The 27,033-nt window shown below is 45.0% G+C and overlaps 1 protein-coding gene across 1 annotated transcript; it reads right to left on the reverse strand.

The window, feature by feature from the left end:
• Positions 1–462: 462 nt before the first annotated feature.
• SQLE (squalene epoxidase) lies at positions 463–25,551 on the reverse strand. The gene is made up of 11 exons (XM_068100500.2): positions 25,183–25,551; positions 19,368–19,584; positions 13,980–14,160; positions 13,724–13,820; positions 13,491–13,604; positions 6,817–6,988; positions 6,553–6,648; positions 5,199–5,341; positions 1,620–1,716; positions 984–1,071; positions 463–870 (listed from the first exon to the last, which is right to left on the reverse strand). The coding sequence occupies exons 1-11, from the start codon at positions 25,444–25,446 to the stop codon at positions 678–680; spliced, it is 1,662 nt and encodes a 553-aa protein (XP_067956601.1). The 5' UTR covers positions 25,447–25,551; the 3' UTR covers positions 463–677.
• Between the last annotated feature and the right edge of the window lie 1,482 nt (positions 25,552–27,033).

Raw genomic sequence — 27,033 nt, forward strand, 5'->3', positions numbered from 1 at the left:
CTTTCCCTTCAGCTTCAACGACACTCCCCTCATCATCAGCACGCCACTCAATTCCCGAAACTTCTTCCATGCACATCTCACTCGAGCAACCGTTGCCGAGTCTGATCCACCTTCTCCATTCAGCATGTCTCCGAGGTAGCAAAATGTTTTCACACCTTCCAGCTTCACGCCGTCTCCAAGATCCAACTCAACATTTCCTCCATCTGCAGCTCCCTCTGTGCACACCTTACATTTGAATGTAGCTGCCACACTGGTTACGTTATACGTATGTCCAACTAGGGCCCTACACTTTCAGTGCATTGCCTTTTTTCCTGTCACGTTTCTCTTCGATGAGCCACTCTATTGTGTTACAAAAAAACACAAAAGCAGAAATCATTGGGAATATAGAAATATCACACCTGGAACTCAATCGTTCAGCCAATGCAATGGAAACAAGAAAAAGGAAATGGATAAAACAAAAAGTGACAAAATATGAGATTTATATAAACCAAATCAAGTATCCTCAAGCTGTTATGCAGTAAATCTGCTAACCTCCATCACAGGATGCAGAGATACATTCTCAAACATAATTCATGTATTTTTTATCAAGGCGAATGAAAAATACCATGGACACCGAGCCTAGGCTAACGCAAAAAAAATACAGATAGTAGGCAGAGCTCTGCACAACCACCTGTCCGTCATTCATGGAAATACTTGAGCTCAGACCAGATGAGAGGCAACAGAATCGAGGAGGCACGATGAAGCACGGTCGCACTTGTGATGAAGGCTCGTGGTTTGGCGTACCATGGTTCTAGCTTGAAGGCAAAGTACACAGCATATAGTGCCACAGCACAAAAGTGTCCAATCAGGGTCAACGGGTTTGGGGACAACCTGTGGAAGCACATCGGATTGTGGTGAGGATCAAAATGCAGCTACTCGCCCGACTTGTCTAATCAACTATTGTTGGGAAAAAGAATCGTGCAGTGGAGCAATCTGACACTCACACAGATAAGAGACCCACAGGGCCAGACACACATTTGCCACCCAAGCGGAAGTAGTGAAAGCAGGCCCGTCGCAGGTGCCGCAATGGGTCTGCAATCAAGATCAGCAACATTGGCTTCATATAATCGACTGATCTCCTTAGAATTGACCGAAAGAAGGAGCTATTCGTTAAAATAACATCATCATTAGTATTTCCTTGTATTGTTCACAGAGCTCAGGGAAATAAGCAAAATAAGGTAGATCAACACCTCACTGTGATGCATAGGTGAGTTGAAAATTTACAGGAACTCAATAAAGTAAATGGGGAATTGAAATGTATATGCAGATTTGTTGTACAGATGTTATTGTTATTTTCATACCCCCATTGGGGGGAGGGGCATCAAGGCACCCACAAACATTTCCAAGCTGAGGATTTACTGTGTAAACATGTCACTACTCCATCATGGCCCATCATTATATGATGCTTTTATATCAACACTTTTTTCATTTATTTGATGACCCTGTTTATTTTTTATTTATTTAAGAAAGCTAAAATGGCTATCTTATTCCTCAATGAAAGGACCTTGGTTTCTGGTGTTATGACAATTAAAAGGCACTTTGAGTGTCTTGGTCACAAGTGTTGGATGACATTTCCTCACCATCGTTTGCAGCAAAGAGTTCGTAGAGTGCTTGAGCAAGCACGTTCACCACAAAGGAATGTGAGTTCCGTCTTCGCTGGTAGAACTGCCTCTTTGCCTACAAAAAGTACACAAGGCCAACTTTGATTCACTGACTGCAAAAATCTGCCTCAAAAGTGCAAAAACATGATTTTGATGCATAGGTACGCATTTGACATTTTGCTTCGAAATGAAAAATACCATTAAAAATGATTTATGGCTATTGTACAATTAAGAATATTTATCTTCTAATGTATATTCTTTCCCAAAAAATGTATACAACAACAAACAACAACAGGCATTTTAAGGCCATTTTCCTTGCTCGAGCGGGGGTTAGCCTTGCGGGCCCCATGCCAATCTTCTCCATTTTGCCCTATTTTCTCCCCTAGTGAACCCTCTTGCCCGCATTTCTTCTTCCACCATCTTTAGCCAAGTCTTTCTCAGTCTTCCCCATCCTCTACTTCCTTCTACATTCATTTCCATCACTCTTCTCAACCAGTCACTTTCATCCTTCCTCAACACATGACCAAACCATCTCGACCTGTTTCTCTTCACAGCATCAATCACAGGCTCTATTCCCATCATCTTTCGCAATTCATCATTTGTCTTCCTCTCTCTCAACGATACTCCACACATCCACCGAACCATTCGCATTTCCACCCTTTCCAGCCTTCGTTGTTCACAAAAAATGTATACAGTACAATAAAATACAAACAGAACTAGAACGGCACTGGGTAAAGGGCATATACCTCTGCCAGGCTGAACAGTTACATTTTGTATCCCACTGATAGGCCGTATCTGCATCCGGATCCTCAAGAAAATCTAATCAGGTTGTTCTTGTCACCGAACCAACTCATCCACCAAGTTTCATCCGAATCCGTCCATAACTGTTTGGAAAATCATACTATGTATCGTTTTTGGCCCCATCTCTCAATGGGGAAGATTCCCTTAAAAAATTCCAGCATCCGGATTGCGATCCTGATCTTTATCACTAGAATCGACACAATTCGTCCTCGTCACACACTCAACCCGTCCACCAAGTTCCATCCGAATCCGTCCATTACTTTTTGAGATATCCTGCTCACGCACAAACAAACAGGCAGACCGGGGTGAAAACAAAGCCTCTGTCCACCTTCGATGGCGGAGGTAATAAAATGATTTTGTAGCTCACCGATGGGCTGAACGTATCTTAATCTTATTTTCTTCAACTTGGTCAAACACACCCCCGAGTGATCATCTGCTGATAGCAGTGACTGCCGGCAGAGAGGAGATTTGCATTGCTGTCATCGAAGATCATTTTCATCTGCTACGCTGTGAAGCAACATATATATTTTTTTATATTCCAATGAGCGAGAGTCGCTGACTCTCCGACTCCATCTATGGTGTGGCCTGTATAATAAAACCATGTTGGCTCAGGCTTCCGCACTTGCACTCGAGCTGGCTTTCGCTGACTGCATAGGATCACTGAGCAATGATTCACCCCAAAAAATAATTATATAGATTATGAACACCTTCTCATGTGAGACACCACTTTGGGGATTCCTCTTGTAGGGAACTGAAAGGTGTGAGAAGTTGCTCTTTTGGCTGCAGTGTGATGTGTGTGGCATCCATCCGTAGGAGGATTCCAGAGCTGCACACTGTGCTTAGCTTAGCTGAAGATTCTAATCAACCTTTCCGTGTCGGCCCAACTAACAACGTTGCAATGTTGTACCGGACAACATGTGTGTCCTTGTGCCTCTAAAAGCAACACAACATCTCCTTGGGTAGAGCCATATTCGCACACTTGAAAACTTTATCAACCATTTTTTATTTAATCTGGTATTTTGTAATGTTATGTTTCTACTTCCCTTTTTCCTAGTTTGTTGCTTGATTCGCCTTCTTAAAACGTTGCTTTTAATTTTGGATCAGCAGTAATAAGCAAAACTGAGTGTTTCAGGAAACTCGGGAACTGAGTGGCATGCTGACGAGGAGGGGAGTGTCGTTGAAACTGAAGGGAAAGATGTATGCTGCATGTGTGAGAAGTGTTATGATTTAGGGAGCGAGGCATGGGTCATGAATGTAGAGCAGCAACGAAGGCTGGAAAGGGTGGAAATGCGAATGGTTCGATGGATGTGCGGAGTATCGTTGAGAGAGAGGAAGACAAATGATGAATTGCGAAAGATGATGGGAATAGAGCCTGTGATTGATGCTGTGAAGAGGAACAGGTTGAGATGGTTTGGTCATGTGTTGAGGAAGGATGAAAGTGACTGGTTGAGAAGAGTGATGGAAATGAATGTAGAAGAAAGTAGAGGACAGGGAAGACCGAGAAAGACTTGGCTAAAGATGGTGGAAGAAGAAATGCGGGCAAGGGGGTTAACAAGGAGAGATGCAGAAAATAGGGCAAAATGGAGAAGATTGTCATGGGGCCCGCAAGGCTAACCCCCGCTCCAGCAGGGAAAATGGCCTTAGCCTGTTGTTGTTTGTTGTTTGTAGTAATAAGCAAAACCATTTTACGGATGCCATTTTATATTACCGCTGCACATCCAGGCTGAACAGTTTACATTTTATATACCATTTATATACCATTGAGCCTGGCGTTGGCTTAGCGACTAGGGTGCCAGCTTAGGATCCTAGGATCCTGGGTTCGAATCCCGGTCGATCACTGAATTAACGCCAGGGGGGTTGATAGCCCGTCATCCTTCTGCGGTCGGCTAATTGAGTACCAGTTCACTGGTAATTCCCTGTTTGTCGTAAAGGCGACAAAAAGGGTTGGCGGCAGGAAGGGCATCCGGCCGTAAAACATTGCTTCAAAAAGGGGACCAAAAAAAAACAACAACAACCACAGTGCCCGAAATAGGCCAACCCCCGCTTGCGGGGAAAAATGGCCTCTAAAGGTGTTTTTTTTTTTTTGATAGGCCCGAACTGCATCCGGAGCTCAACCAAAATCGAATCGGCTTGTTCTTGTCGCCTAACCAACTAGTAACCAACCAATTTGTCGTAATCCACTAACAACTTTTCGAGATTGAAATATCGTGCTATATATCGTTTTTGGCCCCGTCTTTCAATGGTTAAAAATCACTTACAAAAAAATTCTCGTATTCGGATCTAGATCTTCACCAAAATCGAATCAATTTGTCAATGGCAGATACCCATCCTGTCCACTAAGCTTTGTCCGAATCCGTCCATAACTTTTTGAGATATTGTGCTGCTTATCGTTTTGGGCCCTATCTCTCAATGGTGAAGAATCACTTTTAAAATTCCAGGATCCGGATCGGGATCTTCACCAAAATCAAATAATTTCGTCCTTGTCACACACCCTTTCGATTTTTGTCACACCTTTCCACCAAGTTTCATCTGAATGCGCTCACAACTTTTTGAGATATCCTGCTCACAGGCAAATATACAGACAGATGCGACAACGTAACATTCGTCCATCTTCAGTGCAAGTATGTTTATTACTTTTTACTGGCCACCAACTATCCAAATCACAATAATGTGTAGGCCTCGACTAGAGTCAATCCACAGATGGAAGTTTCCCCACTGGGAAATAATCAGAAAATACTTTCAACCCAAGAGCCTTACCCTCTGCAGAGCTTTATCATTTGAGAGGTTAGGAAGGCCCAACATGAGCTCCTGCCAGATGTGTACATCATTCAACGCAACACTCATCCCTCCGCCAGTAAGTGGGTGTCGCATATTGTATGCATCCCCTAAAACGAGTACGCCTGCAATGATCAAAAAATGGGTCTGATTAATGTTAATGTCTTTATTTACATCCTTATACTCGTATAATGAAAGTGTATCATGAAGAAAAATAATTCAACTTCAGGAAATGTCCCAGTAATTTATATGATGCTTTGGTCCATGAAACACAATTGACCGTTGTAAAGTCCATGAAATAATTTAAATTGATGGATCAAGTTAAACTTTTCCTGTCCCTGGGGACTGGGACAGAAAAATATATATAAAATGTATAATTCACTGATAGAAAGTTGAAACACTGTGTGTGTGTGTGTGTGTGTGTGTGTGTGTGTGTGTGTGTGTGTGTGTGTGTGTGTGTGTGTGTGTGTGTGTGTGTGTGTGTGTGTGTGTGTGTGTGTGTGTGTGTGTGTGTGTGTCTGCCCAAGCCGTAACTTTTTTACCATTTGAGTTTTGTCATCACATTTTCACCAAACCTTTATTATGATAATATGGAGAAGGAAAATTAATAATTTTGTCAAAAGGTCAAAAGGTTAAAAGGTTAAAGGTCAGCATCACCTGAAATCATCAATTTTCATCCAGTTGACCTGAAATTTCAATTTACCATTTGAGTTTTGTCATCAATTTTTCAACAAAGCTTTATTGTGATAATACGGAGAAGTCAAATTAATAATTTGGTCAAAAGGTTAAAGGTCAGCATCACCTAAAATCATCAATTTTCATCCAGTTGACCTGAAATTACAATTTACCATTTGAGTTTTGTCATCAAATTTTCAACAAAGCTTTATTGTGATAATACGAAGAAGTCAAATTAATAATTTGGTCAAAAGGTCAAAGGTCAGCATCACATAAAATCGTCAATTTCATCCAATTCACCTGAAAATTTAAGAATTTGCATATTGCGTTTGGTTCACCAATCAATTCACCAATTTGCATATTGGATTTGGTTCACCAATCAAAAGCAACAAGCCGATTGTTTTTTTAGATCAAAAGGTCAGGTTACGGTTGCATAAAATCACCAATTTTCAGCTGATTGAACTGAAAAAATTGACCATCTTGTTCTCCCGCTCCCTTTATCATATGTTTTATGTTTTATGTGTCCGTTTATGTTTTTTTGTGATCAGTGTTAGCTCTTACACGAGCCTCGATCTTGTATGCAAAAAAAACTAAAAACCTGTTCACAATAGAACAACATATGTGAGGTTGACCAAGCACAGGAACAACGATCACCCATTACCTGCTTTATCGACTGGTGATGGAGGTAGAAAGCTGGCAGGCATGCAACGAAGGTGTGAAGATTGTAACGACTTGCAAAAGGCTTCCCGCAGGTGCTCTGTGTCAGGACATAAAAAAAAATATATATATATATATATATATAATTATATATATAGTTGAAAACAGTCGGCATTTTGACCCGGCATTTTACGAGGACTATATATATGAATCCTACATACATACAGGGTGAGGAGTGGTTTTATGCCGAGAAGAGAAGCAAACATACCTGGCAGATTAGGAGCTACCTCATGCAGCAGATAGTTCTTTGGATTACGGGGCAGGTTTCCGCGCACATCCACCAGGACCCGAGTCTCTCGTGATGAGATGCGGTACACAAGGATAGGAGTTGAGCCAGCCAACACCAACTCAGCAAACTGTGATCTGTATTGCTGATAATCCTGTAAAGGTGGCACAATTTTCTGTTTTATTCCGTCTATTCTCCAACATTGCCTCTTCCGCTCTCTCTGTCGTCCGACCCTCCCCAGCAACTCGAACATGCAACCATTCTTCGAGCAACCCCCTCCTGGTTAAACTTCTAAAAACCAAGCTGATTGCACACCTCAACTCTTTTATTCCCAGTTTCTCCCATCTATGGAGCCGCTTTCCAGAGGTTTTTCTGTCTCAAGCTTTTGTCCATGTCTGGAAGCAGGCAGTGCACTGTCATCTCATGTCGCCCCACACCTGTAGCATGATCTGTGAGCCTCACTCTTGTAGAAAGTAAAATAAAATAAGAAAGCCAAGTTATGTTTGCATGGTGCAGGAATATATTGTAACGAAAATGGCCCAGTGATTATAGAGTAGACAGTTATTTCCTTAGATATACGTGTTTAGATCGATGGTTTTGTATGCGTGTACAAAGTCTTTTTCCCTACTCATCTTCTCTCCCTCCCCTTCGTTCTCCTCAATTCTAACCATATTTGGATGGTCACCCATTGGTTGATCGGCTCATGCCGTGTCTGATGAACTTTAAAAAGGCAATGTAATTTTACGAGGACTAGCGGTTTTAATGGGGAAGACCAAGACACGTGCAATCTGTGCATGTGCCATTTGAAGCCAACGGCCAATGGGATTCAAACTTAATTGGCCCTTCCAGACCACACCAGACAATGAGGGAGAGGTGTGAGGTCTTGCGTGGGTTTTGCTTTTTTGCTCCACAGTCCAGGCTCGTGGCAGAGCTAGTACACCGAATGGATCAGGATGCAACAGGCAAAAAAAAAAAGGAGGATGCAAACACATGCATGCATGGAAAAGGAAATTCCAGAGGAAAACTGGAAATTTAGGAGGGATTTGGGTGGGCTTAATGAGGGTAGAAAAGATCATGGTTTTGCATTGGGGACGATTTGAGATGGTGGTGAACAGCTGTTTTGAAGACCTGGAGGACAGAATAAGATTGAAAAGGATGTGGAAATTGGTTCCAAAGGCAAAAAAAAGAGGAACAAGTACAGATACATTCAAAGTACACCGCCCCCATGCCAAATAATTAAATATCCTCCAGCGCGGCATTACCGGGGCGCCTCCGGCGCCCGGCAATACCGCAGTGCAGCTCATAGAGGCTGCATTGGGAGGGATAGGTGTACAATAATTGATTCGTTAATTGCATAATTAAAATCAATAAATGATAATCATAAAATATTTTCTTAATCAATTGGCTAATAGCATAACTAAACCACTAGTGCTTCATCCGAAGCTGTAACTTTTTCCGAATTCCACCATTTCATCCGAATCTGTAACTAAAAAAAAAGAAGAAAAAAAAGTCATTAATTGAATAATTAAATAATTAATCGATTAATTAATAAATCAAAAATAGCCTTTACAGCCAAATCACTTGGTCATTGGCATGTCCAAATATCAGCTTCCTAACTCAAAAGGTGCCTGAGATATTGCCCAGAAGAGAAAGGAAATATATGTGCCTAAGCCCAGAAATAATAAATTAAGTAACTCATCAATAAATTGATTAATCAAAAAACAAAAAATACTGTCTTTGACAAAGGACTTGCTCACTATTGTGCCCAAATTTCAGCTTCCTAGCTCAAATGATGGATGAGATATCGCCCGGACAAACAAACAAACAAACAAACAAACAACCAGAGTGAAAACTGAGTAATCCCTTTCAGCGTGCGTCACTGCCGAGCCCCCTTCGGTGCCCGGCAATGACGTTATGCAGCGCCTGGAGATGGCATAGGAAAGGTGCGGTGTGCAACAAAATGAGTATAGGTAAGCAATGCTACTAGATTTCGGTAGTTTGACTAGAAGGGGTTGATGGTGGAAAGTTTGAGCCTGGAAAGAGCAGAGGGTGCAAGACCAGAAAGGAGGCAGTAGAAGACAGAGCTCAGACCTGTCTGTGATGACGAAGTGATACACCCATCGATTCAACTTCAGTGTGGGAAGTTCCAATGATCTCGAAGGCCTTGGTTTCCACAACGTCAAACTGAGCAAGATATGAAGTAGGGGAGCCAGCCCAGAGAAGAGAGTAGTCGTGCATCAAGCTATGGAAGAAGGTCTTGTAGGTGGATAGGAGTTCAGGTGTGCCAAGGAAGGACTTTGTATGACGGAGGGTGCCCAGTCAGCTGCTGGCTTTGGAAGCCAAAGTTGAAATGTAGTTTGCCCATGAAAGATGGCTGATAGTGAGATCAAGGAGTTTTAATGACTGAATCTCCTCAAGAGGATTGTTAAGACGGTAGATAGGAAGGTTTGCCAGACGGTCCTTTCAGAGAGATATAGTGAGAGTGTGAGACCATCTTGTGATTTTTTTTATTGTCTGAAGAGAGGGAAGAGATTGCAGCCTGCCTGTCTGAAGGATGAGGGATGTCTTGGCAGAGGATGAGGTCATCAGCAAAGACATAAATAAAGAGGATTTTCCAGAGAGTCAGAGAGATCATTGATGAAGATCAGGAATAGGAATGGACCGAGAACACTGCGTTGGAACACTCTTGACAGGGAGAGGAGATGAAAGGATTCCATTGAGAGCCACACATTGGCTATGAGAGTAGAGGAAGTCAGGAAGCCATGTGTGGAAGTTGGCCTTGGTTGCCATAAGCAGAGAGTTTGGAGAGGAAGACAGGATGGCAGACTGTATCAAAAGCACAAGTTGTGTCCAGAGAGATGGCCCTGATATCATGTCTGACATCAAGGGTCTCCATCCATTGTTGGGTGAGTAGAAGCAGCATGTCCAAGGTGGAGTGATCTAACTGGTCAGATTCCAAATTGGTGATCTGTGATGAGGTTGTTGGAGAAAAGGAAGGATTTCATATAAAGTGCACTAGTGCAGTGATGGATTCCATGACCTTGCTGATGTTTGGAAGTAAGCCGATAGGTCTGTAGTCGAGAGGATCCGTTTTTGCACCTTTTTAATGTGGCACAGTGATGTTGGCAGATTTCCAAGCAGATGGAAGATGACTGAGCACAAATAATTGTGTGAAAAGGGCAGAGAGAGGACATGCATGAGCAGCAGAGCGGGTTTTTAAGAAACGAGAGCTGATGCCGTCCGGTCCAGCATTAGAGTCAGAGTTGAGGGTTGAAAGAACCATCTCCACCTTCTCAGGTGAAAATGACACAGAGTCCAGGAGCAGTTGGGCATGACAGGGAAGGGTGGGTACTGAGTGTGAGGGGTTGGGGGGAACACAAGATTTGGAAGCAAATACAGAATTTTATCATTCAGCCTTCTCATGAGCGGAGTCGACTGTGGTGCCATTTGAAGAGCGGGAAGGGATGGAGGCGGAGCATACACCAGAGACATACTTAACAAGGTCCCACCAGGTTTTAAATGAGGGAGACAAGTTTGAAAGTTAATTCTTGAAGTTGGACAAATGTTGTTTTCTGGCTCTCCTGAGAGTGGACACACACTTGTTGTGGACTTTTTGGCAAAGCGCTGAGATTGCCTTTTGTCAGTTTGCCTTCTAGGTAGAGAAGGTAAGTTGTTTCAGAGCAACTGCCACACCACAGGATTCAGATTACCATGGGTGGGAAGAAGGGTAGGATAGCTGAAGATGAGATGGGATGAATCTGTAGAGAGAACATGTTTCTGTGGAAGAATTCCCAGGCTGAGTCAACATCAGGGGCAGAAGATATGGGAGACCATTCCTAACGAGAGATGGCAGCTTGCAGTCCCGGCCAATCTGCTTGAGTGAAATGCCAGATTCACCAGCGTTGAGGAAGCTCTCTGAGAATAGCCAGAGAGATGTTGACTTTCATAAGCGTAAAATCAGATGAACCAATTGAAGCAGAGGAAATGCATGAGACCTTTGCGGAAAAGTAAATCATCACCAAGTCCAGAAGTGAGGATTTGCCATTTGGAGAAATCCAGGTTGAAAGTTCGCAGATTGATTCAGTCCGATGGAGTCACATAAGTTATTTTGCTGAAGTGCCATGGTTGCTGAGAGAGGTACCAAACTTAGCCAAATTGAAATTACGGGATCAACACCACTGCCTGAAGCAGCCAATGGTAGATTCTGCACAGGATCCTCAAGAACTCTGCGCAACATTCTGCATCGGATTCTCAGCCAGACTCCACACGATATTCCACAATCCTTTAACAAGCTACTCAATATGGGATGACAGATGGCAACGGGTCATGAGGGAGCAACAAGCTCTGACCTGAAGGGGAACAACTTTCCAGCTGAGCCTTTCTATGGCCATGCCCGAATGACCCAACACCAGTCCGTCGAGTGTGGGGAAACACAAGCCTGCATATCAGCGCCAACTCCAGCCGATGGTGCCTGGAGAAGCGGAAGGCCCTACCACCTCCCACATTCCAATTCTAATCTCAAATCTTGCCTTTGCATAGTTTGCACACTTAATGAGTGATAACATTTCATGATAAAGTAGGTTAAAGTCCATGGGAAGGGAATTACATTAAGTTTGTTGTTTGTTGGGGTGGTGGGGGGGATGGAAGGGGGTTCATCACCTTTTCGTTGAATATATACTGGTGAATGTGCTGTTCATCACGTTTCAGAGTTAAGTGTGATGCCGATCAGGAAGAAGAAGAAGCCTTACTAACAACTTCGTACATTTCCGGAATTGTTTGATTTATTTGTGTTCAAATGTCTGGTGATTATTTTGTATTTATTTATGCGAATGTGTACTTTTATGTCATTAATTATTTTTTTTAAGGCTTCGGCATGATTGAGCGATTTTTTTTTTAATCCCCAAAAACGAACTTTTTTATTTCAGGATTTTTAAAATGTTTTTTTGGCCTATAACACTCCCAGGCACTCACTGATGAACCTCTGAAAGTTGGACGAAGATCCGTTCAGCCATCTCTGAGAAAAATGGTGACACAGACACACACACAGACAGACCAACAGCTCTCTTATATAGTCGATTATTTAAACTCAACCCCTCCCTTTTATTCCTATTTCTGCTTTTCCCTCCCTATTTCTGACACAGACAGACCTCCCTATTTCTGCTTTTCCTGTGAATAAATATATTTTATATTAGGTTTATTCTCGCTCCCTCTCCCAACGGATTCATTCCCATTTATTCACACACGGGTAAATTGGTTTGAATGCGGAAACCATAAACGTTAGGCTTGAAACACTTCCCTACACCCACTAACGAATGGTGTTGGGGATCATTTAATACTACCTTCCAAATAACTACAAAAGCTTAGGCACTATTGAGATATTTAGGGAGGTAAGTTTTTTGAAAGAAAAAAACCCAGAAATAATCATTTTTCTTTTTTCCTTTTTACCTAAAACACTCTCCCGCACTCCTGCAGTGAGTGCCACACCACCCAGTCATGATATTGTGAAGGAACACGGGAAGAAAATTGGAGGGGCAGGCCCAAACCTGTTTTTCATGATGTTAGGATAGTTCAGGACATTCACCCTTCACACCATTTTAGATGTCTGCGGCCGCCAAAGTTAAACGATGGAGGGCAATTTGCTGCTGCGCGGACACAGTGTGTCCCAAATTGTTAGTGTAGGGGTAGGCACTCCCCTGCCGGGATACTTCGCCAGCGAAACATGTGGGGCCACGCCACCTCATAATTCTATCACGATATGTGCCTTAATCTTCCTACCGAGGGATAGTTTAGCTTTTGGGATGAGTGGGCCCAGGAGGGACAGATTTGTTTAGAAGGGTTTAAAGGGGCAGGAGTTAGAGATCAGATTAGAGGGTTTAGCAGGGCAGCTCAGATTAGAGTCAGGTTAAGGTTGAGGCTGGCCTCTCTACCTGCTCCTGCCCCTCACGGCGATACCCTCTGCTGGCTAACGACACCTGCCGGCCACTTACTTGCCTGTAGCTTTGCCGTCAGCCATGCCTTGGCAACTGCTAGCCCAGCCATGCCATTTAGCCACGTCAGTCTTGCCAGCTATGTCACCTGTGGTGCCATTGCCACGCACCTGCTGCATTGTGCCATTTTTGTGGGCCATAAACGCCGAAGACCTTTGTTTGAAGGCCACAAGGGCCATGGTAATTGTTGCTTGTTAGGCCATAAAGGTCAATAAAACAACTTATGTGCATTGTTGTTGGACTATTAAAGCCACCAAGACTTACCACCTGCTTGATCAAGTTCAACTGGGCCAAGTAGACCTGCTGAAAGGCCATGTGGGCCATTTGTGCAATTTATTTTTGTAGGCTCTTCAGATCATTAAAAGAAACTCCGTTTGTGGAGCGACCATTGGGCCATAAGGGAGCACTGGGTACTGATATAAATAATAAATTGATAAACATTAACCTACTCTTTTGGAAAGTTTAGGGTTAGGGTTAGGGTTAGGGTTAGGGTTAGGGTTAGGTTAGGGTAGGGTTATTAGGGTTAGGGTTAGGGTTAGGGTTAGGTTGTGGGATTTTAACATGCACAAACTAATGCAAGCTGGTGGGACACCCGGATCAAAACATCCTCTCCGAAGGGAGACAAACTGATTGATGCAACATACACCCCTTGGATGTGCTGGTACTGACCTGCATGAGAAAGCCAATGAAATGGGAGTAGATGCTGACAGAGGTTTTGATGAGACTTTTGCGGAAATTGGAGAAACAACCATCGGCTATGATCGTCAGTGGTGTTCTCAATTCCTGTGCAAAAAGATCACCGACCATCACAAGAACGAAAGTGAAATCGACAAGGATTATTTCATCTTCAACATAAACTGGACTGAAAAGCCACAAATGTTGCAGGCCAAATTAAAACTCACCTTCACTTCTCCACTTTGCTTTTCACGGTACTCAATCCCCAGCACTTTGCCATCCTCCTCAATAAGTCGGAGAGCAGTTCCCTCAATGTAGCGCACACTGTCACAGGCCATGCAATGCTGTCCTTAACTTTTCACTTGTTATCTCTTATTTGATACCTATGTCGATATTTATTTATTTATTTATTCAAGACGTTTTTTCTGGTCTTAGTTAATATTAATTAATGTGCTACAAACTGTCCTCGAGGTCAGGACTTACGTGGAATGCGTCTGGGCTTTTTTGCGTAGGCCCGAGATGAAGCGCCCATGATGGAAAGCTTGGCCGCATTGCACGTTGCCGTCAGCACCTTCAGGATATGGGATCTGAACCTCTTGTCCACTCTCACCATCATGGACTATGTATCCGTGCACTGCCTGGACATCCGCCCCTTCAATTGCAGCTGCAGTGGAGAAAAGATGGGTTAATGTTTACACAAAAAACCTGTGGTTAAATGTGTGAGGAACATATTGTATAATACGATATCGAAATTTACACAATACAACGCAATTTTCTCATCGATAGTGATACTCACTATCATTTCTACCAATTACCAAGTGATCGCATTTACTTCCTCACAAATACAGCAAATATTTAAATACACAGCCGAATTCTGGCACCACTAAGTAAGATATCAGACTGATATACCACTGATGTGTTGTTGTTTTTGTATACAAAATCAACGCTCATGTCAGAACTAACACATAGAACATATTGCTGCAGTTTTGAGATTTCTACAGTAAACTCAATAAAGGTTAAAGGTTTGCCCCCCATAGATAGTCACACGAGCAACACGTAGCCTCATTTGTAGTATAGTTATGTCTTAGTATATGTGAGAGTAGGCCCCTTCCAATGTTAATCCTGCGTTGTTGTAAAGACAGGAGGATAGGCCCTACTTCTACCAACCATTCCACGTCCATAGGCTCGATCCATTGCGGCTAAAAAGCCCTGGTTATGCCGGGCGTGAGTTAACATGAGGTGGGCCTCGGAAGGTGGAGGGTTGAGATCGGCGCGGCAGCAGTGGGGATGGTAAGAATGAGCCACCAATCAGGGCTCACAGCGTGTGGCTGCAGCACAGCGTCACAGGGCGTGGTTGGGACATTCGATCGGGCTAAGGGCGTGGCAATAAAACCCTTTGCGCAAAGCCCCCACCTCAGTTATGAGAAGGGAGAGGCAGGCGCTCGTCAAGTTGAGTTGAGTTGCACGCTCATCAAGTTATGAGAAGGGAGAGGCAGGCGCTCGTCAAGTTGAGTGGAGTTGCGCGCTCGTCAAGTTATGAGTAGGGAGAGGCAGGCGATCATCAAGTTGAGTCGAGGAGTTCTGAGTTCGGAGAAAGGAGACACGCTTGAGGAGAATCACCCGCGCTGTATGAACTTGGTGACGAGGAATAAGTGGGCACAGCCAGGGCGGTTATAACTTGCGTGGTTCAGCGAAAGTGAGTGAACGCGGCTGAATAACCGCCAGCCGCGCTAAGTCCGCCCTCTACCGTTCGCCCCGAAATTACGCGTTTGTTCGAGCGACACGACACGAGTTCCTGCCTTCGCCTACCTCCATCTTCGCGGGACATGCCAGGGACCGTGGAGAGTGAGACGGAGCCGATCCTGGACGACCACCGCGGTGCTGGTGAACATCATCCTGCCCATCTGCAATCCCTGTGTGAGTGTGAGTGAGATGGGCCTGTTTGTCCTGGGGTATTAAGCATAAGACTGTCTAAGTTGCCCTGTGTCTCTTCGTCCTGAGCTGTAAATATGTGCAGTAATAATTAAACCTATTTGTTCTTCCTTTTCTTCTTATTCGATCGTCTTTGTGATTTCTCCATTGACTAAGCGTGGCACGAATAAGACCGCTTGAATCGGGTTCCACTATCTGTAACGGCGCGGATCATGTGTATGCAAACCGCTCGGCGTATCACCATCACACGTGGTTCGTGCGAGGCTTATTTCCTCGCTTCCAGGGCAGCACTAGTACTTAGGTACGAGCGAATTTGGTCCTGAAACCCTATTTGGCGCTGTCCGGAAGGGACGTAATAGGTCTCGGGTCACGCCAGGCTAGTAAAGACAAGGGGATTAATCCCCCCCTTGATAAGGGGAGAAGACTGGCGACAGATCCGCAACAATATACTAAAGGGAGTGGGAGACAAGAGGGGGAGAGAGATGGAAGCACATCAACAGTAGAGAACAAGGTAATCAAGAGATCTGTGGAAGGAAGAGGACTGGGGTGCACGGGATAAACAAGATGGACACTACAGGGGATTTCAGGAAGAATAAATAGCACCGCAAAGTGAGCGTAACCCCTCAGCCCATGCATGGTGGAAACCAATTTCAAGATGGCTGCCGTGGCGGCCATACTGAAAATCGCAGCGTGCCCATTTTCGAAAGGAACCTTCCTCTACTCAACCCCAACACACACTGTAAAAATGGATTTAATCGGACAAGCCGTTCTGCTTGAAATTGACGGAAACCAATTTCAAGATGGCTGCCGTGGCGGCCATACTGAAAATCGCAGCGCGCCCATTTTCGAAAGGAACCATCCTCTACTCAACCCAAACACACACTGCAAAAATGGATTTAATCGGAAAGCCGTTCTCCTTGAAATTGACGGAAACCAAAAGTTGACGGACGCCCGGACGACGCCCGTGACGACAATTCCCCTTAGCCCAATTTGGGCTGAGGGGTGAAAACGGAATTTGAATGATGAGTATTTGGGGTGAATTAACAGGAGTAGAAAAGATCAAGGTTTTGGATGTGGAAAGATAAGAGATGGTGGAGAACAGCTGTTTTGAAGACCTGGAGGGAGGAGTGGGATTGAAGAGAATGAGGGAGTTTGTTCCAGAGGCGGGAGAAAAGAGCAATGAAAGAGTGAAGGTGAATAGAGAGTCTTAATTTTGGCGGTTTCACCAGAAGAGGGTTGCTGGCAGATCTTGTGCGTCCTCAAGGAATATTTGGGAGACAGAGCACAGACAGGGCTGGGAGTGCAAGGCCGGAGAGGAGTATCCGGAGAGGAGTATCTACAGAAGACAGAAAGACCACCAACCTGCCTGACGTGAGAGGATGAAAGGCCCTCAGAATCAGCTTCATTGCGGGAGTTCCCAATGATCCTGAAAGCTTTCGTTTCTACAGCATGAGGCAGAGCTAGGTGTGAGGCAGGAGCACCAGCCCAGAGTGGAGAGCAACACTCCATCAAGCTGCGGATGAAAGCTTTGTTTGTGGTGAGGAGCTCAGTTGTGCCAAGGAAGGATTTCGTATGACAGAGGATGCCCAGTCGGCAACTGGCTTGGGAGGCCAGCTTGGAAATGTGGTTTTCCCAGGAAAGGTCATGGCAGATAGTGAGACCCAAAAGCTTGAGTGACAGAACTTCTTAAAGAGGATTGTTCAGAAAGTAGATGGGAGGGTTGTCCAGCCGGTCTTTTCAGAGAGACATAGAGAGAATGTGAGATTTGTCAGGATTGAAAGACATGTTCCACTTGTTTGACCAGTCTGTGATTTTGTCCAGGTCTGCATAGAGTGAGGAGGCTGCAGACTGCCGATCTGAGGGATGAGATGGAGCGGCAGAGAGTGGAGTCATCAGCAAATAGATAGAGAGGATTTTCCAGAGTCGGAGAGATCATTGATGAAGACCACATAAAGCACAAGGCCCAGAACACTGCCTTGAGGATCTCCAGCCAGGACAGGAAGAGGAGATGAGAGAATTCCATTCAGAGCCACACGCTGTCTTTGACAGGAGAGGAAGTCTGCGAGCCATGCGTGAAGGTGGGCTTGGATGCAATAGGAAGAGAATTGGGAGGGCAAGACGCTGTGTCAGACTGTATCAAATGCTCCAGAAGTGTCCACAGAGATGGCCCTCATGCATGTGCATGATCTCATGTGAGATTTATCTCATGGTGCATGATCTCATGTCTGAGATTGAGGGCCTCCATCCATTGTTGGGAAAGGGGTAGCATATCATTTCCAGGGTAGTGTGACTGTCTGAATCTGAAATGACTGTCTGAGATCAAACCGTTAGAGAAAAGGAAACATTTGATGTCAACTGCGATTACAGATTCCATGACCTTGCTGATGATTAGATGCAAGCTGACAGGTATGTAGTTCAGAGGATCAGTTATTTTAACCATATCTTTTTATAATCTTATTATAATAGAGCAAACGTATATGGTTCGCTATGTATGTATGTATGTTTATATGCGACGAAAACATCTTCTTCTTCTTCAAATAAATTTACCACCCTCTTAATTAACCCTCTTAATTGCGTTAAGACTGCTGAGACCCCTCAGACCTTTGACGACCCTTTAATTCCCCCAAGACCCTTCAGACCACCAAGACCCCCAAAGACCCAACATACCCTGAAGACCCCCAAAGACCCAAAAAAAAACAAAGACCCAAAATACTCTTCAAGGCCCTGAGGCTCAAAAAGACCCTGAATACCCAAAAACCCAAAAGACCCCAAAGACCCAAAACACCCCAAAGACCCAAAACACCCCGAAGACCCAAAACACCCCGAAGACCCAACACACCCCAAAGACCCAAAACACCCCAAAGACCCAAAACACCACAAAGACCCAAAACACCCCGAAGACCCAAAACACACCGAAGACCCAAAACACCCAGAAGACCCAAAACACCCCGAAGACCCAAAACGCCCAAAGACCCAAAATGCCCGAAGACCCAAAACGACCCGAAGGCCCAAAACGCCCAAAGACCCAAAATGCCCGAAGACCCAAAACGCCCCGAAGGCCCAAAACGCCTGAAGACCCAAAACGCCCCGAAGACCCAAAACACCCCGAAGACCCAAAACACCCCGAAGACCCAAAACACCCCGAAGACCCAAAACACCCCGAAGACCCAAAACATCACGAAGACCCAAAACACCACGAAGACCCAAAACACCCCGAAGACCCAAAACACCCCGAAGACCCAAAACACCCCGAAGACCCAAAACACCCCAAAGACCCAAAACACCATGAAGACCCAAAACACCCAGAAGACCCAAAACACCCAGAAGACCCAAAACACCCCGAAGACCCAAAACACCCAGAAGACCCAAAACACCCAGAAGACCCAAAACACCCAGAAGACCCAAAACACCCAGAAGACCCAAAACACCCGAAGACCCAAAACACCCCGAAGACCCAAAAGACCCCAAAGACCAAAAATACCCCGAAGACCCAAAAGACCCCGAAGACCCAAAAAGCCCCTGAAGACCCTGCAGACCCAAAAGCCTCTGAAGACACCAAAGACCCAAAAGACCCTGAAGACCCAAAAACACATCAAAGACCCAAAATACCCTTAAAGGCCCAGCAGATCCCAAAGACCCTGAAGACCCAAATGGCCCTGAAGACCCAAAACACCATGAAGACCCAAAAGACACCGAAATGGTCAAAGATGCCTACCCCTCTGAAACGACATGTGGTGAGGCGCGTGGCGTTTATCACGCTAGTTTATCCAATGCAGTGATGTAGGCTGCCTTCCAAGCAGCAAAAAAATTAACTAGCACAAGTGATAAAGTAAACAGGTGGGGGTTGATGAACTGTCAAACAAGCAGCCAGGAAAAAGTCAATTTAATAGTTATATTGAATGAATTAGGAAGAAGGAGGTCAAGTATTTTGCTCCTCACCCTGAAGACCCAAAGCATGGAGGACCCGGAAACCTCCTGGCTGCAGCAGTTCTCCCACGATGCGATCAGGTTCAGACATGTCCCGCTCAAGCACAACAACTCGGCGGCCAGCATGTCCGAGCGTAGCCGCCAGCGCTGAGCCTAGGACACCCGAACCAACGAGTACCACCTCGGGAGCATGAACTGCACCAGGGGTGCATATGGACTCGTACTCGAACTGTGCACAGGTCAGAGGTGAGCAGGCACGCCAACATTAATGATGTTTTCTGTGAAGTTATGCGACTCTTGATGTGGTTACAACCCTTTTTTGGTGGTGGTGGTGGTGGTGGTGTGTGTGTGTGTGTGTGTGTGTGTGTGTGTGTGTGTGTGTGTGTGTGTGTGTGTGTGTGTGTGTGTGTGTGTGCATGTTGCTGTTATTGCCAGCTATCTCCACACATGGTTGGGTTTCAGGAGATGGAACGGAGACCTATGAGGTCTCAAAGTATCCACTTCCATGTGTGTGTTGGATGCCATCTCCAAATGCGGGTTTCAGAAGATGGATACATCGAGACCTTCGTGTGTGTCTGTGTACAGGGTGTTTCAAAAAGAGTGATACAACTTTAAACATTTATTTACAAAGAAACATAAACCTCAACAAAGTGAACTAAACATTTCTTGAAAGCTTATGACATGGTATTTTCTATCACGGATTACTATTGCAGTAAGTCACTGCTAGAGTTAGTGAGAGCCCAAGGTCTGAAATTGGCATTTACGCAAAGTCCTTGTAATTGACGTTCTCGATGTCTGTCCCTCCGCGGTTCAGACAGGCATTGATCCTGACTCTAAAGTTCTGTCCAACTTTCCTGTAGGTCTCATGCCTGGAGGTAGTCTGACACCTCCTGCTTCATCCAGTGTGGCAGGGGGGCGGTTGACGAAGACAGAGCGGTACCCCATGGCAATGTGGGGGAAAATTAATTAACTGCGTACTTAATTTGTGTAAGTTAAGTGGATTTCCTTGAGCCTCCACCTGATGTTGCAAACACTTTAGTTTTAATTGCGTACTTAAGCTTCATAGATACACATATTGGTCAGCGTTGAGTGTATTCCATTTTATTTTTCTGAGAGCTTTGGACAAGTTTGAAATTTGTGCAACTGAGGAATTCTCGCAAGGCAGGCCCGTGTGCAAACGGTCGCTAGGGGCAACCTCCTTGCTCGGATCAGTTCAACTCCCTTGAAAACCTTATCAGTTATGAAGGGCAAATGTACGAGTGAGACGATAATTAAGTTTCAAAGCATCCTTTGTTTGTTCAAAGACTCCTATTTCTTTTCATGATTTTAAGTTTAACTACACATAATCTATATGATTAAACTTATACGTAGTGTGTTCAAAAAGTATCCGACCTTTATTTTTCGTGCGTAAAAAAAAAGAAGCTAGGGAGGCGTTTATTGGTGCACGTATGTAGGCGATCCTAATGCGCACGCGTGAATTTTTTCCCACCTGCAGAAGCTGTCATTCGACGGCAGACCGCCGATGAGTGAGGACATGTAAGTGAGCGCCGTCGGATTTTCGTTTTTGACAAAATGACGGAAAAACTTGAACAACGCTACTGCATCAAATTTTGTGTTTTTTGGCCTCGGGGATGTTGGATACTTCCATTGTGATGACTGCAACTTGGTTTCTGGGTCGTACCCATAAACCCAGGACTCATCGCCAGTGATCACTGTGTTGAGGAAGCTGGGATCGCTGTTCACAGTCTCCAGCATGTCCTGTGCGATCTCCAAACGGAGTTGCTTCTGCTCAATCGTTAGCAGCTTTGGTACAAACTTCGCTGAGATTCTCCTGAAGCCCAAATCCTCCTTCATAATGGAATGAACGGTGTTGAATCTTGCGGATCGTTTCCACTTGGGAATCGCCAAGCTTTACACAAAATTTGATGCAGTAGCGTTGTTCAAGTTTTTCCGTCATTTTGTCAAAAACGAAAATCCGACGGCACTCGCTTACATGTCCTCACTCATCAGCGGTCTGCCGTCGAATGACAGCTTCTGCAGGTGGGAAAAAATTCACGCGTGCGCATTAGGATCGCCTACATACGTGCACCAATCAACGCCTCCCTAGCTTCTTCTTTTTTTACGCACGAAAAATAAAGGTCGGATACTTTTTGAACACAGTGTATACAACAATTTTCTCTACTTATTTAGGAATATGAGCAAGTGTATTGTTGTTCTGAAACTATATTGCAAGGTGTTAACATGTGTAACTGATTACAACATTATTTTCTCCCTTTGAGGATAGATAATGGCCTGGCAACTGAGTAGGAGTTCCCTGTTTGAATGAAATCACACACTTTCTTGTGGGCTTACACAACTGTGAGTTAATGCCCTATTAATTCGATGCAAGTTATGGGAATGTTCTGAGACAAAATGGGAAATGTATTATATTATAACAGTATGCTTCGCAATAACTGAATTCTATTTTCTGTAACCCAAGACCTCTACCAAGATGAAAGAATGGAAAAAACCAGTTTGCCTTCATCACGCTTGAATCTCTTGCAACTTTTATTATCTCGTTCCCCCTTCCTCTCTCTCTCTCTTCCCCTCAGCCCAGCCCCATTATCTTTTCCTTCACAAGTATAAGAAAGGCTGTGCTGCACAAATGCTTCAGGATTTTGCTCAGAAATTATTGTGTGTGTGTGTGTGTGTTCTTTTCTGGAGTTGGATTCTTACCAAGTGGTTTTTTGAAGTCCTTTGATGTATATCTTTTTGTAACCTAAGTTAAGTCCTCCACGGTTCTTTAAAAATCAGTCGATTATCTAAACAGTTTGTGGACATAATTTCTACTCTCCTGTCTATGAATCAAGGCTAAATTAATCAGTTCCACTGCAGCAACGAGGCGGTTTTTGAAGAGCTGCTGCAGGAAAGTGATGGTGTCACCAGCTGTATGCGGGGATGCACCATCCTGCATAAACCAGGTCATTCTGAGCTGGGTTTTTTTGTTTGTTTTTTTGTTTGTTTTTTTACAACATCGAGGCTCATGAAAGAGCTAACATTAATCACACAAAAAGTCAACCGACACATAAAACACAAAATAAGGGGAGCGGAACACAAGATGGGGAGAGAGGGGGAAGGACACAAACACAACATTTGAGAGCAAGAAACCGAGAGAAATGTGGGAGGGGGAGGGCGTGGGGGGAGGTGGTAGAGGTTTCAAACATATCAACACTGCAATGACTTCCAGGAAAGAAGTTGGAATTTCAAAAAAAAAGTGTATCTGGGGTGAAAATTAGCGGGGGTAGAAAAGATCAAGGTTTTGGATGGGGGAAGATAAGAGATGGTGGTCAACAGCTGTTTTAAAGACCTGGAGGGAGGAGTGGGATTGAAGGGAGTGAGGGAGTTTGTTCCAGAGGCGGGAGAAAAGAGGAATGAAAGAGTGAAGGTGAATAGAAAGCCTAGATTTTGGCAGTTTAACCATAAGAGGGTTGCTGGCAGATCTTGTGTGACCTCTAGGAATATTAGGGGAACAGAGCACAGAGAGAGCTGGGGGAGTAAGGCCAGAGAGAAGTCGGTAGAAGACAGAAAAACCACCAACCTGCCTGCGGTGAGAGTGAAAGGCCATCGGAGTTGGCTTCATCGCAGGAGAGTCCAATGATTCTGAAAGCTTTGGTTCCAACAGTGTGAAGCCGGGCTGGGTGTAAGGCAGGAGCACCGGCCCAGAGGGGGGAACAGTATTCCATTGAGCTGCGGATGAAAGCCTTGTATGTGGTGAGGAGCTCAGGTGTTTGGGGGTGACCTGAGCTGGTTTGGGGTGACCTTTTGGGCTAGGTCATTAAGGAACTTTTGGAGCACCGCCCGGTAGCGCTCTCGGATGATCGTCACTATCCTGCTGTTGTCATTCTCAAACCAGTAAGGCCCTAGCATTCCCCAGCTGGCAATGAAGGTGCAGAAGCATGTGACCATCCATAGGCCCTTTCAGGTACCTCTCAGTGATATCCTCAGGTGGTTCTGCCCCCAGAAAATGTTATTGGGGTTGTTGATTTAGTCTCATACCACAGAGCCACGACTTTTGTCTTCTGCTCCACTGTCAATGGCATAGTTGAGCTACGGAGCTAGAAATCCCAGGGAACAAATACCACGACAACACCACCAAACCTTGAAAAGGAAAACGGTATAGGTTAAAAACAAAGAAATGGCAGGAAGTCAAAGTTGTATCAATCTTTTTGAAACACCATGTGTGTGTGTGTGTGTGTGTGTGTGTGTGTGTGTGTGTGTGTGTATGTATATGTATGTATATATATATATATATATATATATATATATATATATATATATATATATATATATATATATATATATATATATAGTGTGTGCACATATACGCGCATGTGTGTATGTGTGTGTACACATGCACGTTGTTTTGCCTGCTATCCCCAAATGTGGTGGTCCTAAGGAGATGGAATGGAGATCTACCAGGTCTCAAAGTATCCATCTCAATTAGTGTTTGCACGTGTGTGTGTGTGTGTGTGTGTGTGTGTGTGTGTGTGTGTGTGTGTGTGTGTGTGTGTATTTGGTGTGTGTATGTGTGCGTCCCTGCCGATAGCTCATTGCCGTGAGGGAATAATGCCGCCCTCGTAATGCCAATGTGGACCACGACCACCAAACATCATAATGTCTAATGTGGACCACGACCACCCACCATCATAATGTCTAATGTGGACCACGACCACCCACCATCATAATGTCTAATGTGGACCACGACCACCCACCATCATAATGTCTAATGTGGACCACGACCACCCACCATCATAATGTCTAATGTGGACCATGACCACCCACCATCATAATGTCTAATGTGGACCACGACCACCCACCATCATAATGTCTGATGTGGACCATGACCACCCAGCATCATAATGTCTAATGTGGACCACGACCACCCACCATCATAATGTCTAATGTGGACCACGACCACCCACCATCATAATGTCTAATGTGGACCACGACCACCCACCATCATAATGTCTAATGTGGACCACGACCACCCATCATCATAATGTCTAATGTGGACCATGACCACCCAGCATCATAATGTCTAATGTGGACCACGACCACCCACCATCATAATGTCTAATGTGGACCACGACCACCCACCATCATAATGTCTAATGTGGACCATGACCACCCAGCATCATAATGTCTAATGTGGACCACGACCACCCACCATCATAATGTCTAATGTGGACCATGACCACCCAGCATCATAATGTCTAATGTGGACCACGACCACCCACCATCATAATGTCTAATGTGGACCACGACCACCCACCATCATAAAGTATAATGTAGATTGTAGACCACGACCACCCACCATCATCATGTATAATGTGGACCACGACCACCCACCATCATAAAGTATAATGTAGATTGTAGACCACGACCACCCACCATCAACATAATGTCGAATGTGGACCACGACCACCCACCATCATAAAGTATAATGTAGATTGTAGACCACGACCACCCACCATCATAATGTCTAATGTGGACCACGACCACCCACCATCATAAAGTATAATGTAGATTGTAGACCACGACCACCCACCATCATCATGTATAATGTTTACCACGACCACCCATCCTCATAATGCCTCATGTGGACCACGACCACCCACCATCATAAAGTATAATGTGGACCACGACCACCCACCCATAATGCAAAGACCATAAAAAACGCAGACATGGCTGCAGCACGGGGTAAGTTGTTTTCATGTTCGAAAGGCAGGAAAAAATCGCAAACAGGAAGGTAAACCTCAACTTAATCATTTGTATTTACTCTCTTTACCTCTTTCTCTGTTTCGTCCGTCATTGGTGTTTCTTGGTGGAGGGAGCAGAGCGCATTGATTAGTATTGCGGGGGCTCCGATGAGCGCGGACATGGCCGGTCTGATGCAGGTGCGTCGACTCAACTGGAAGAGCAGCGCCACGGCGACAGAGACGCAGCAAGCGGTCAGCACCACAGACACCTTGCTACTGTGCAGCGAGGGTAACAGCGTCTCGAGCTTCTTGTACATGAAGGTGAAAGTGACGATGCCCATGAACGCCCACATGTCCGTGAGAGTTTGTTTGAGCGTATCTTGATTACTGTGCGTTCATGTTGTGTATGTGCGCCGCTTTTTTCACTCCTGCACTTCCTCTTCTTCTTCTTCTTACTCCTATTCCTCCTCCCCTCAGAAGCGACATCGCCGGACTGATGCTCATTGCGCGCGCTCACCCTCGTCCGTTGTGTTCGCGCGCTCGACGGACCAATGGCGTGCCGATCCGCCGCCGCGCGACGTGACGTCACACTCTCACGCGACGTGACGTCACACTCTTACGCGACGTGACGTCACACGCTCACGCGACGCAACCAGCCCAGCCAGGGCAGCGCGAGGGACTCGAGTTGGCGCCGCAACACCAACAACTTCAAAAAGAAACTCGCCATCCTGCAAAAGTAATTCTTTATCGGCCCTTTGTCTGTTTTCCACGAATAACGTTCGTGGAAACAGCAAAGTTATCGCCTCGTTGTTTAATTGGACGCAGCGTGACTTCAGCAATAAATAGGGTTAATATCAATTTGGTCATAAAGTTGGAATGAAATGAAAAAGTAACAAAAGACTTGCACATGTGACACGCCGACAGTAAAACGTATCCAAAAGGAAAATAATAATAATTTTTTTGCGATGACGTCATACGTACAACTGACGTGTCTGAGCGGCTGATCGACTGCATTGCGTGAATTCTTGATCCTTGATTGAAAATGAAAACATTTATCCTTGCAACCATAGACCAATCAGCCTGCTCCCAATTATCAGCAAAGTCATGGAATCCATCATTGCTTCGGATATCAAATCCTTCCTCCTCTCCAATGGCTTGATCTCTGATCATCAATTATGGATTCAGACCAGGTCATTCTACTCTGGATATGCTGCTTCTGCTGTCTCAACAATGGATGGAGGTCCTCAATGACAAACAGGAAATCAGAGCTGTCTCCCTTGACATATCACGTGCCTTCGATACGGTCTGGCACCCCGCTCTGCTCACCAAACTCTCCTCCTATGGTATCCATGGAAATCTCCACGCTTGGCTTGCGGACTTCCTCTCTGGTCGTGGTCAACGTGTGGCCCTGAATGGGTTTCTCTCATCTCCCCTTCCTGTTCAGGCTGGAGTTCCCCAAGGCAGTGTTCTAGGCCCTGTGCTATTTCTGGTCTTCATCAATGATCTCTCCGACTCTGGAAAATCCTCTCTATCGCTTTGCTGACGACTCCACTCTGCCGCTCCATTCCTCATCCCTCAGATCGGCAGTCTGCAGCCTCCTCAGTCTCTGCAGACCTGGACAAAATCACAGACTGGTCAAACAAGTGGAACATGTCTTTCAATCCTGACAAATCTCACATTCTCTCTATGTCTCTCCGAAAAGACCGACTGGAAAACCCTCCCATCTACTTTCTCAACAATCCTCTCCAAGAAGTTCTGTCGCTCAAGCTTTTGAATCTCACTATCTGCCATGATCTTTCTTGGGAAAACCACATTTCCAAGCTGGCCTCCAAAACCAGTCGCCGACTGGGCATCCTCCGTCGTGCGAAGTCCTTCCTCGGCACACCTGAGCTCCTCACCACATACAAGGCTTTCATCCGCAGCTCAATGGAATACTGTTC

The sequence above is a fragment of the Myxine glutinosa genome, chromosome 8, assembly GCF_964187855.1.
Source record: "Myxine glutinosa chromosome 8, kmMyxGlut1.1, whole genome shotgun sequence".
Taxonomy (NCBI): domain Eukaryota; kingdom Metazoa; phylum Chordata; class Myxini; order Myxiniformes; family Myxinidae; genus Myxine; species Myxine glutinosa.

What these genes read in the sequence shown, in the direction of transcription:
- SQLE (XM_068100500.2), bottom strand. Translation starts at nt 25,446, where the DNA reads ATGTGGGCGTTCATGGGCATCGTCACTTTCACCTTCATGTACAAGAAG. An exon ending in CCATGCTTTGGGTCTTCAGG is followed by an intron (nt 14,161 to 19,367) that starts GTGAGGAGCAAA and finishes TCTCCACTGCAG; the next exon opens with CTGCAATTGAAGGGGCGGAT. An exon ending in ATGATAAAGCTCTGCAGAGG is followed by an intron (nt 1,717 to 5,198) that starts GTAAGGCTCTTG and finishes TACTTTTTGTAG; the next exon opens with GCAAAGAGGCAGTTCTACCA.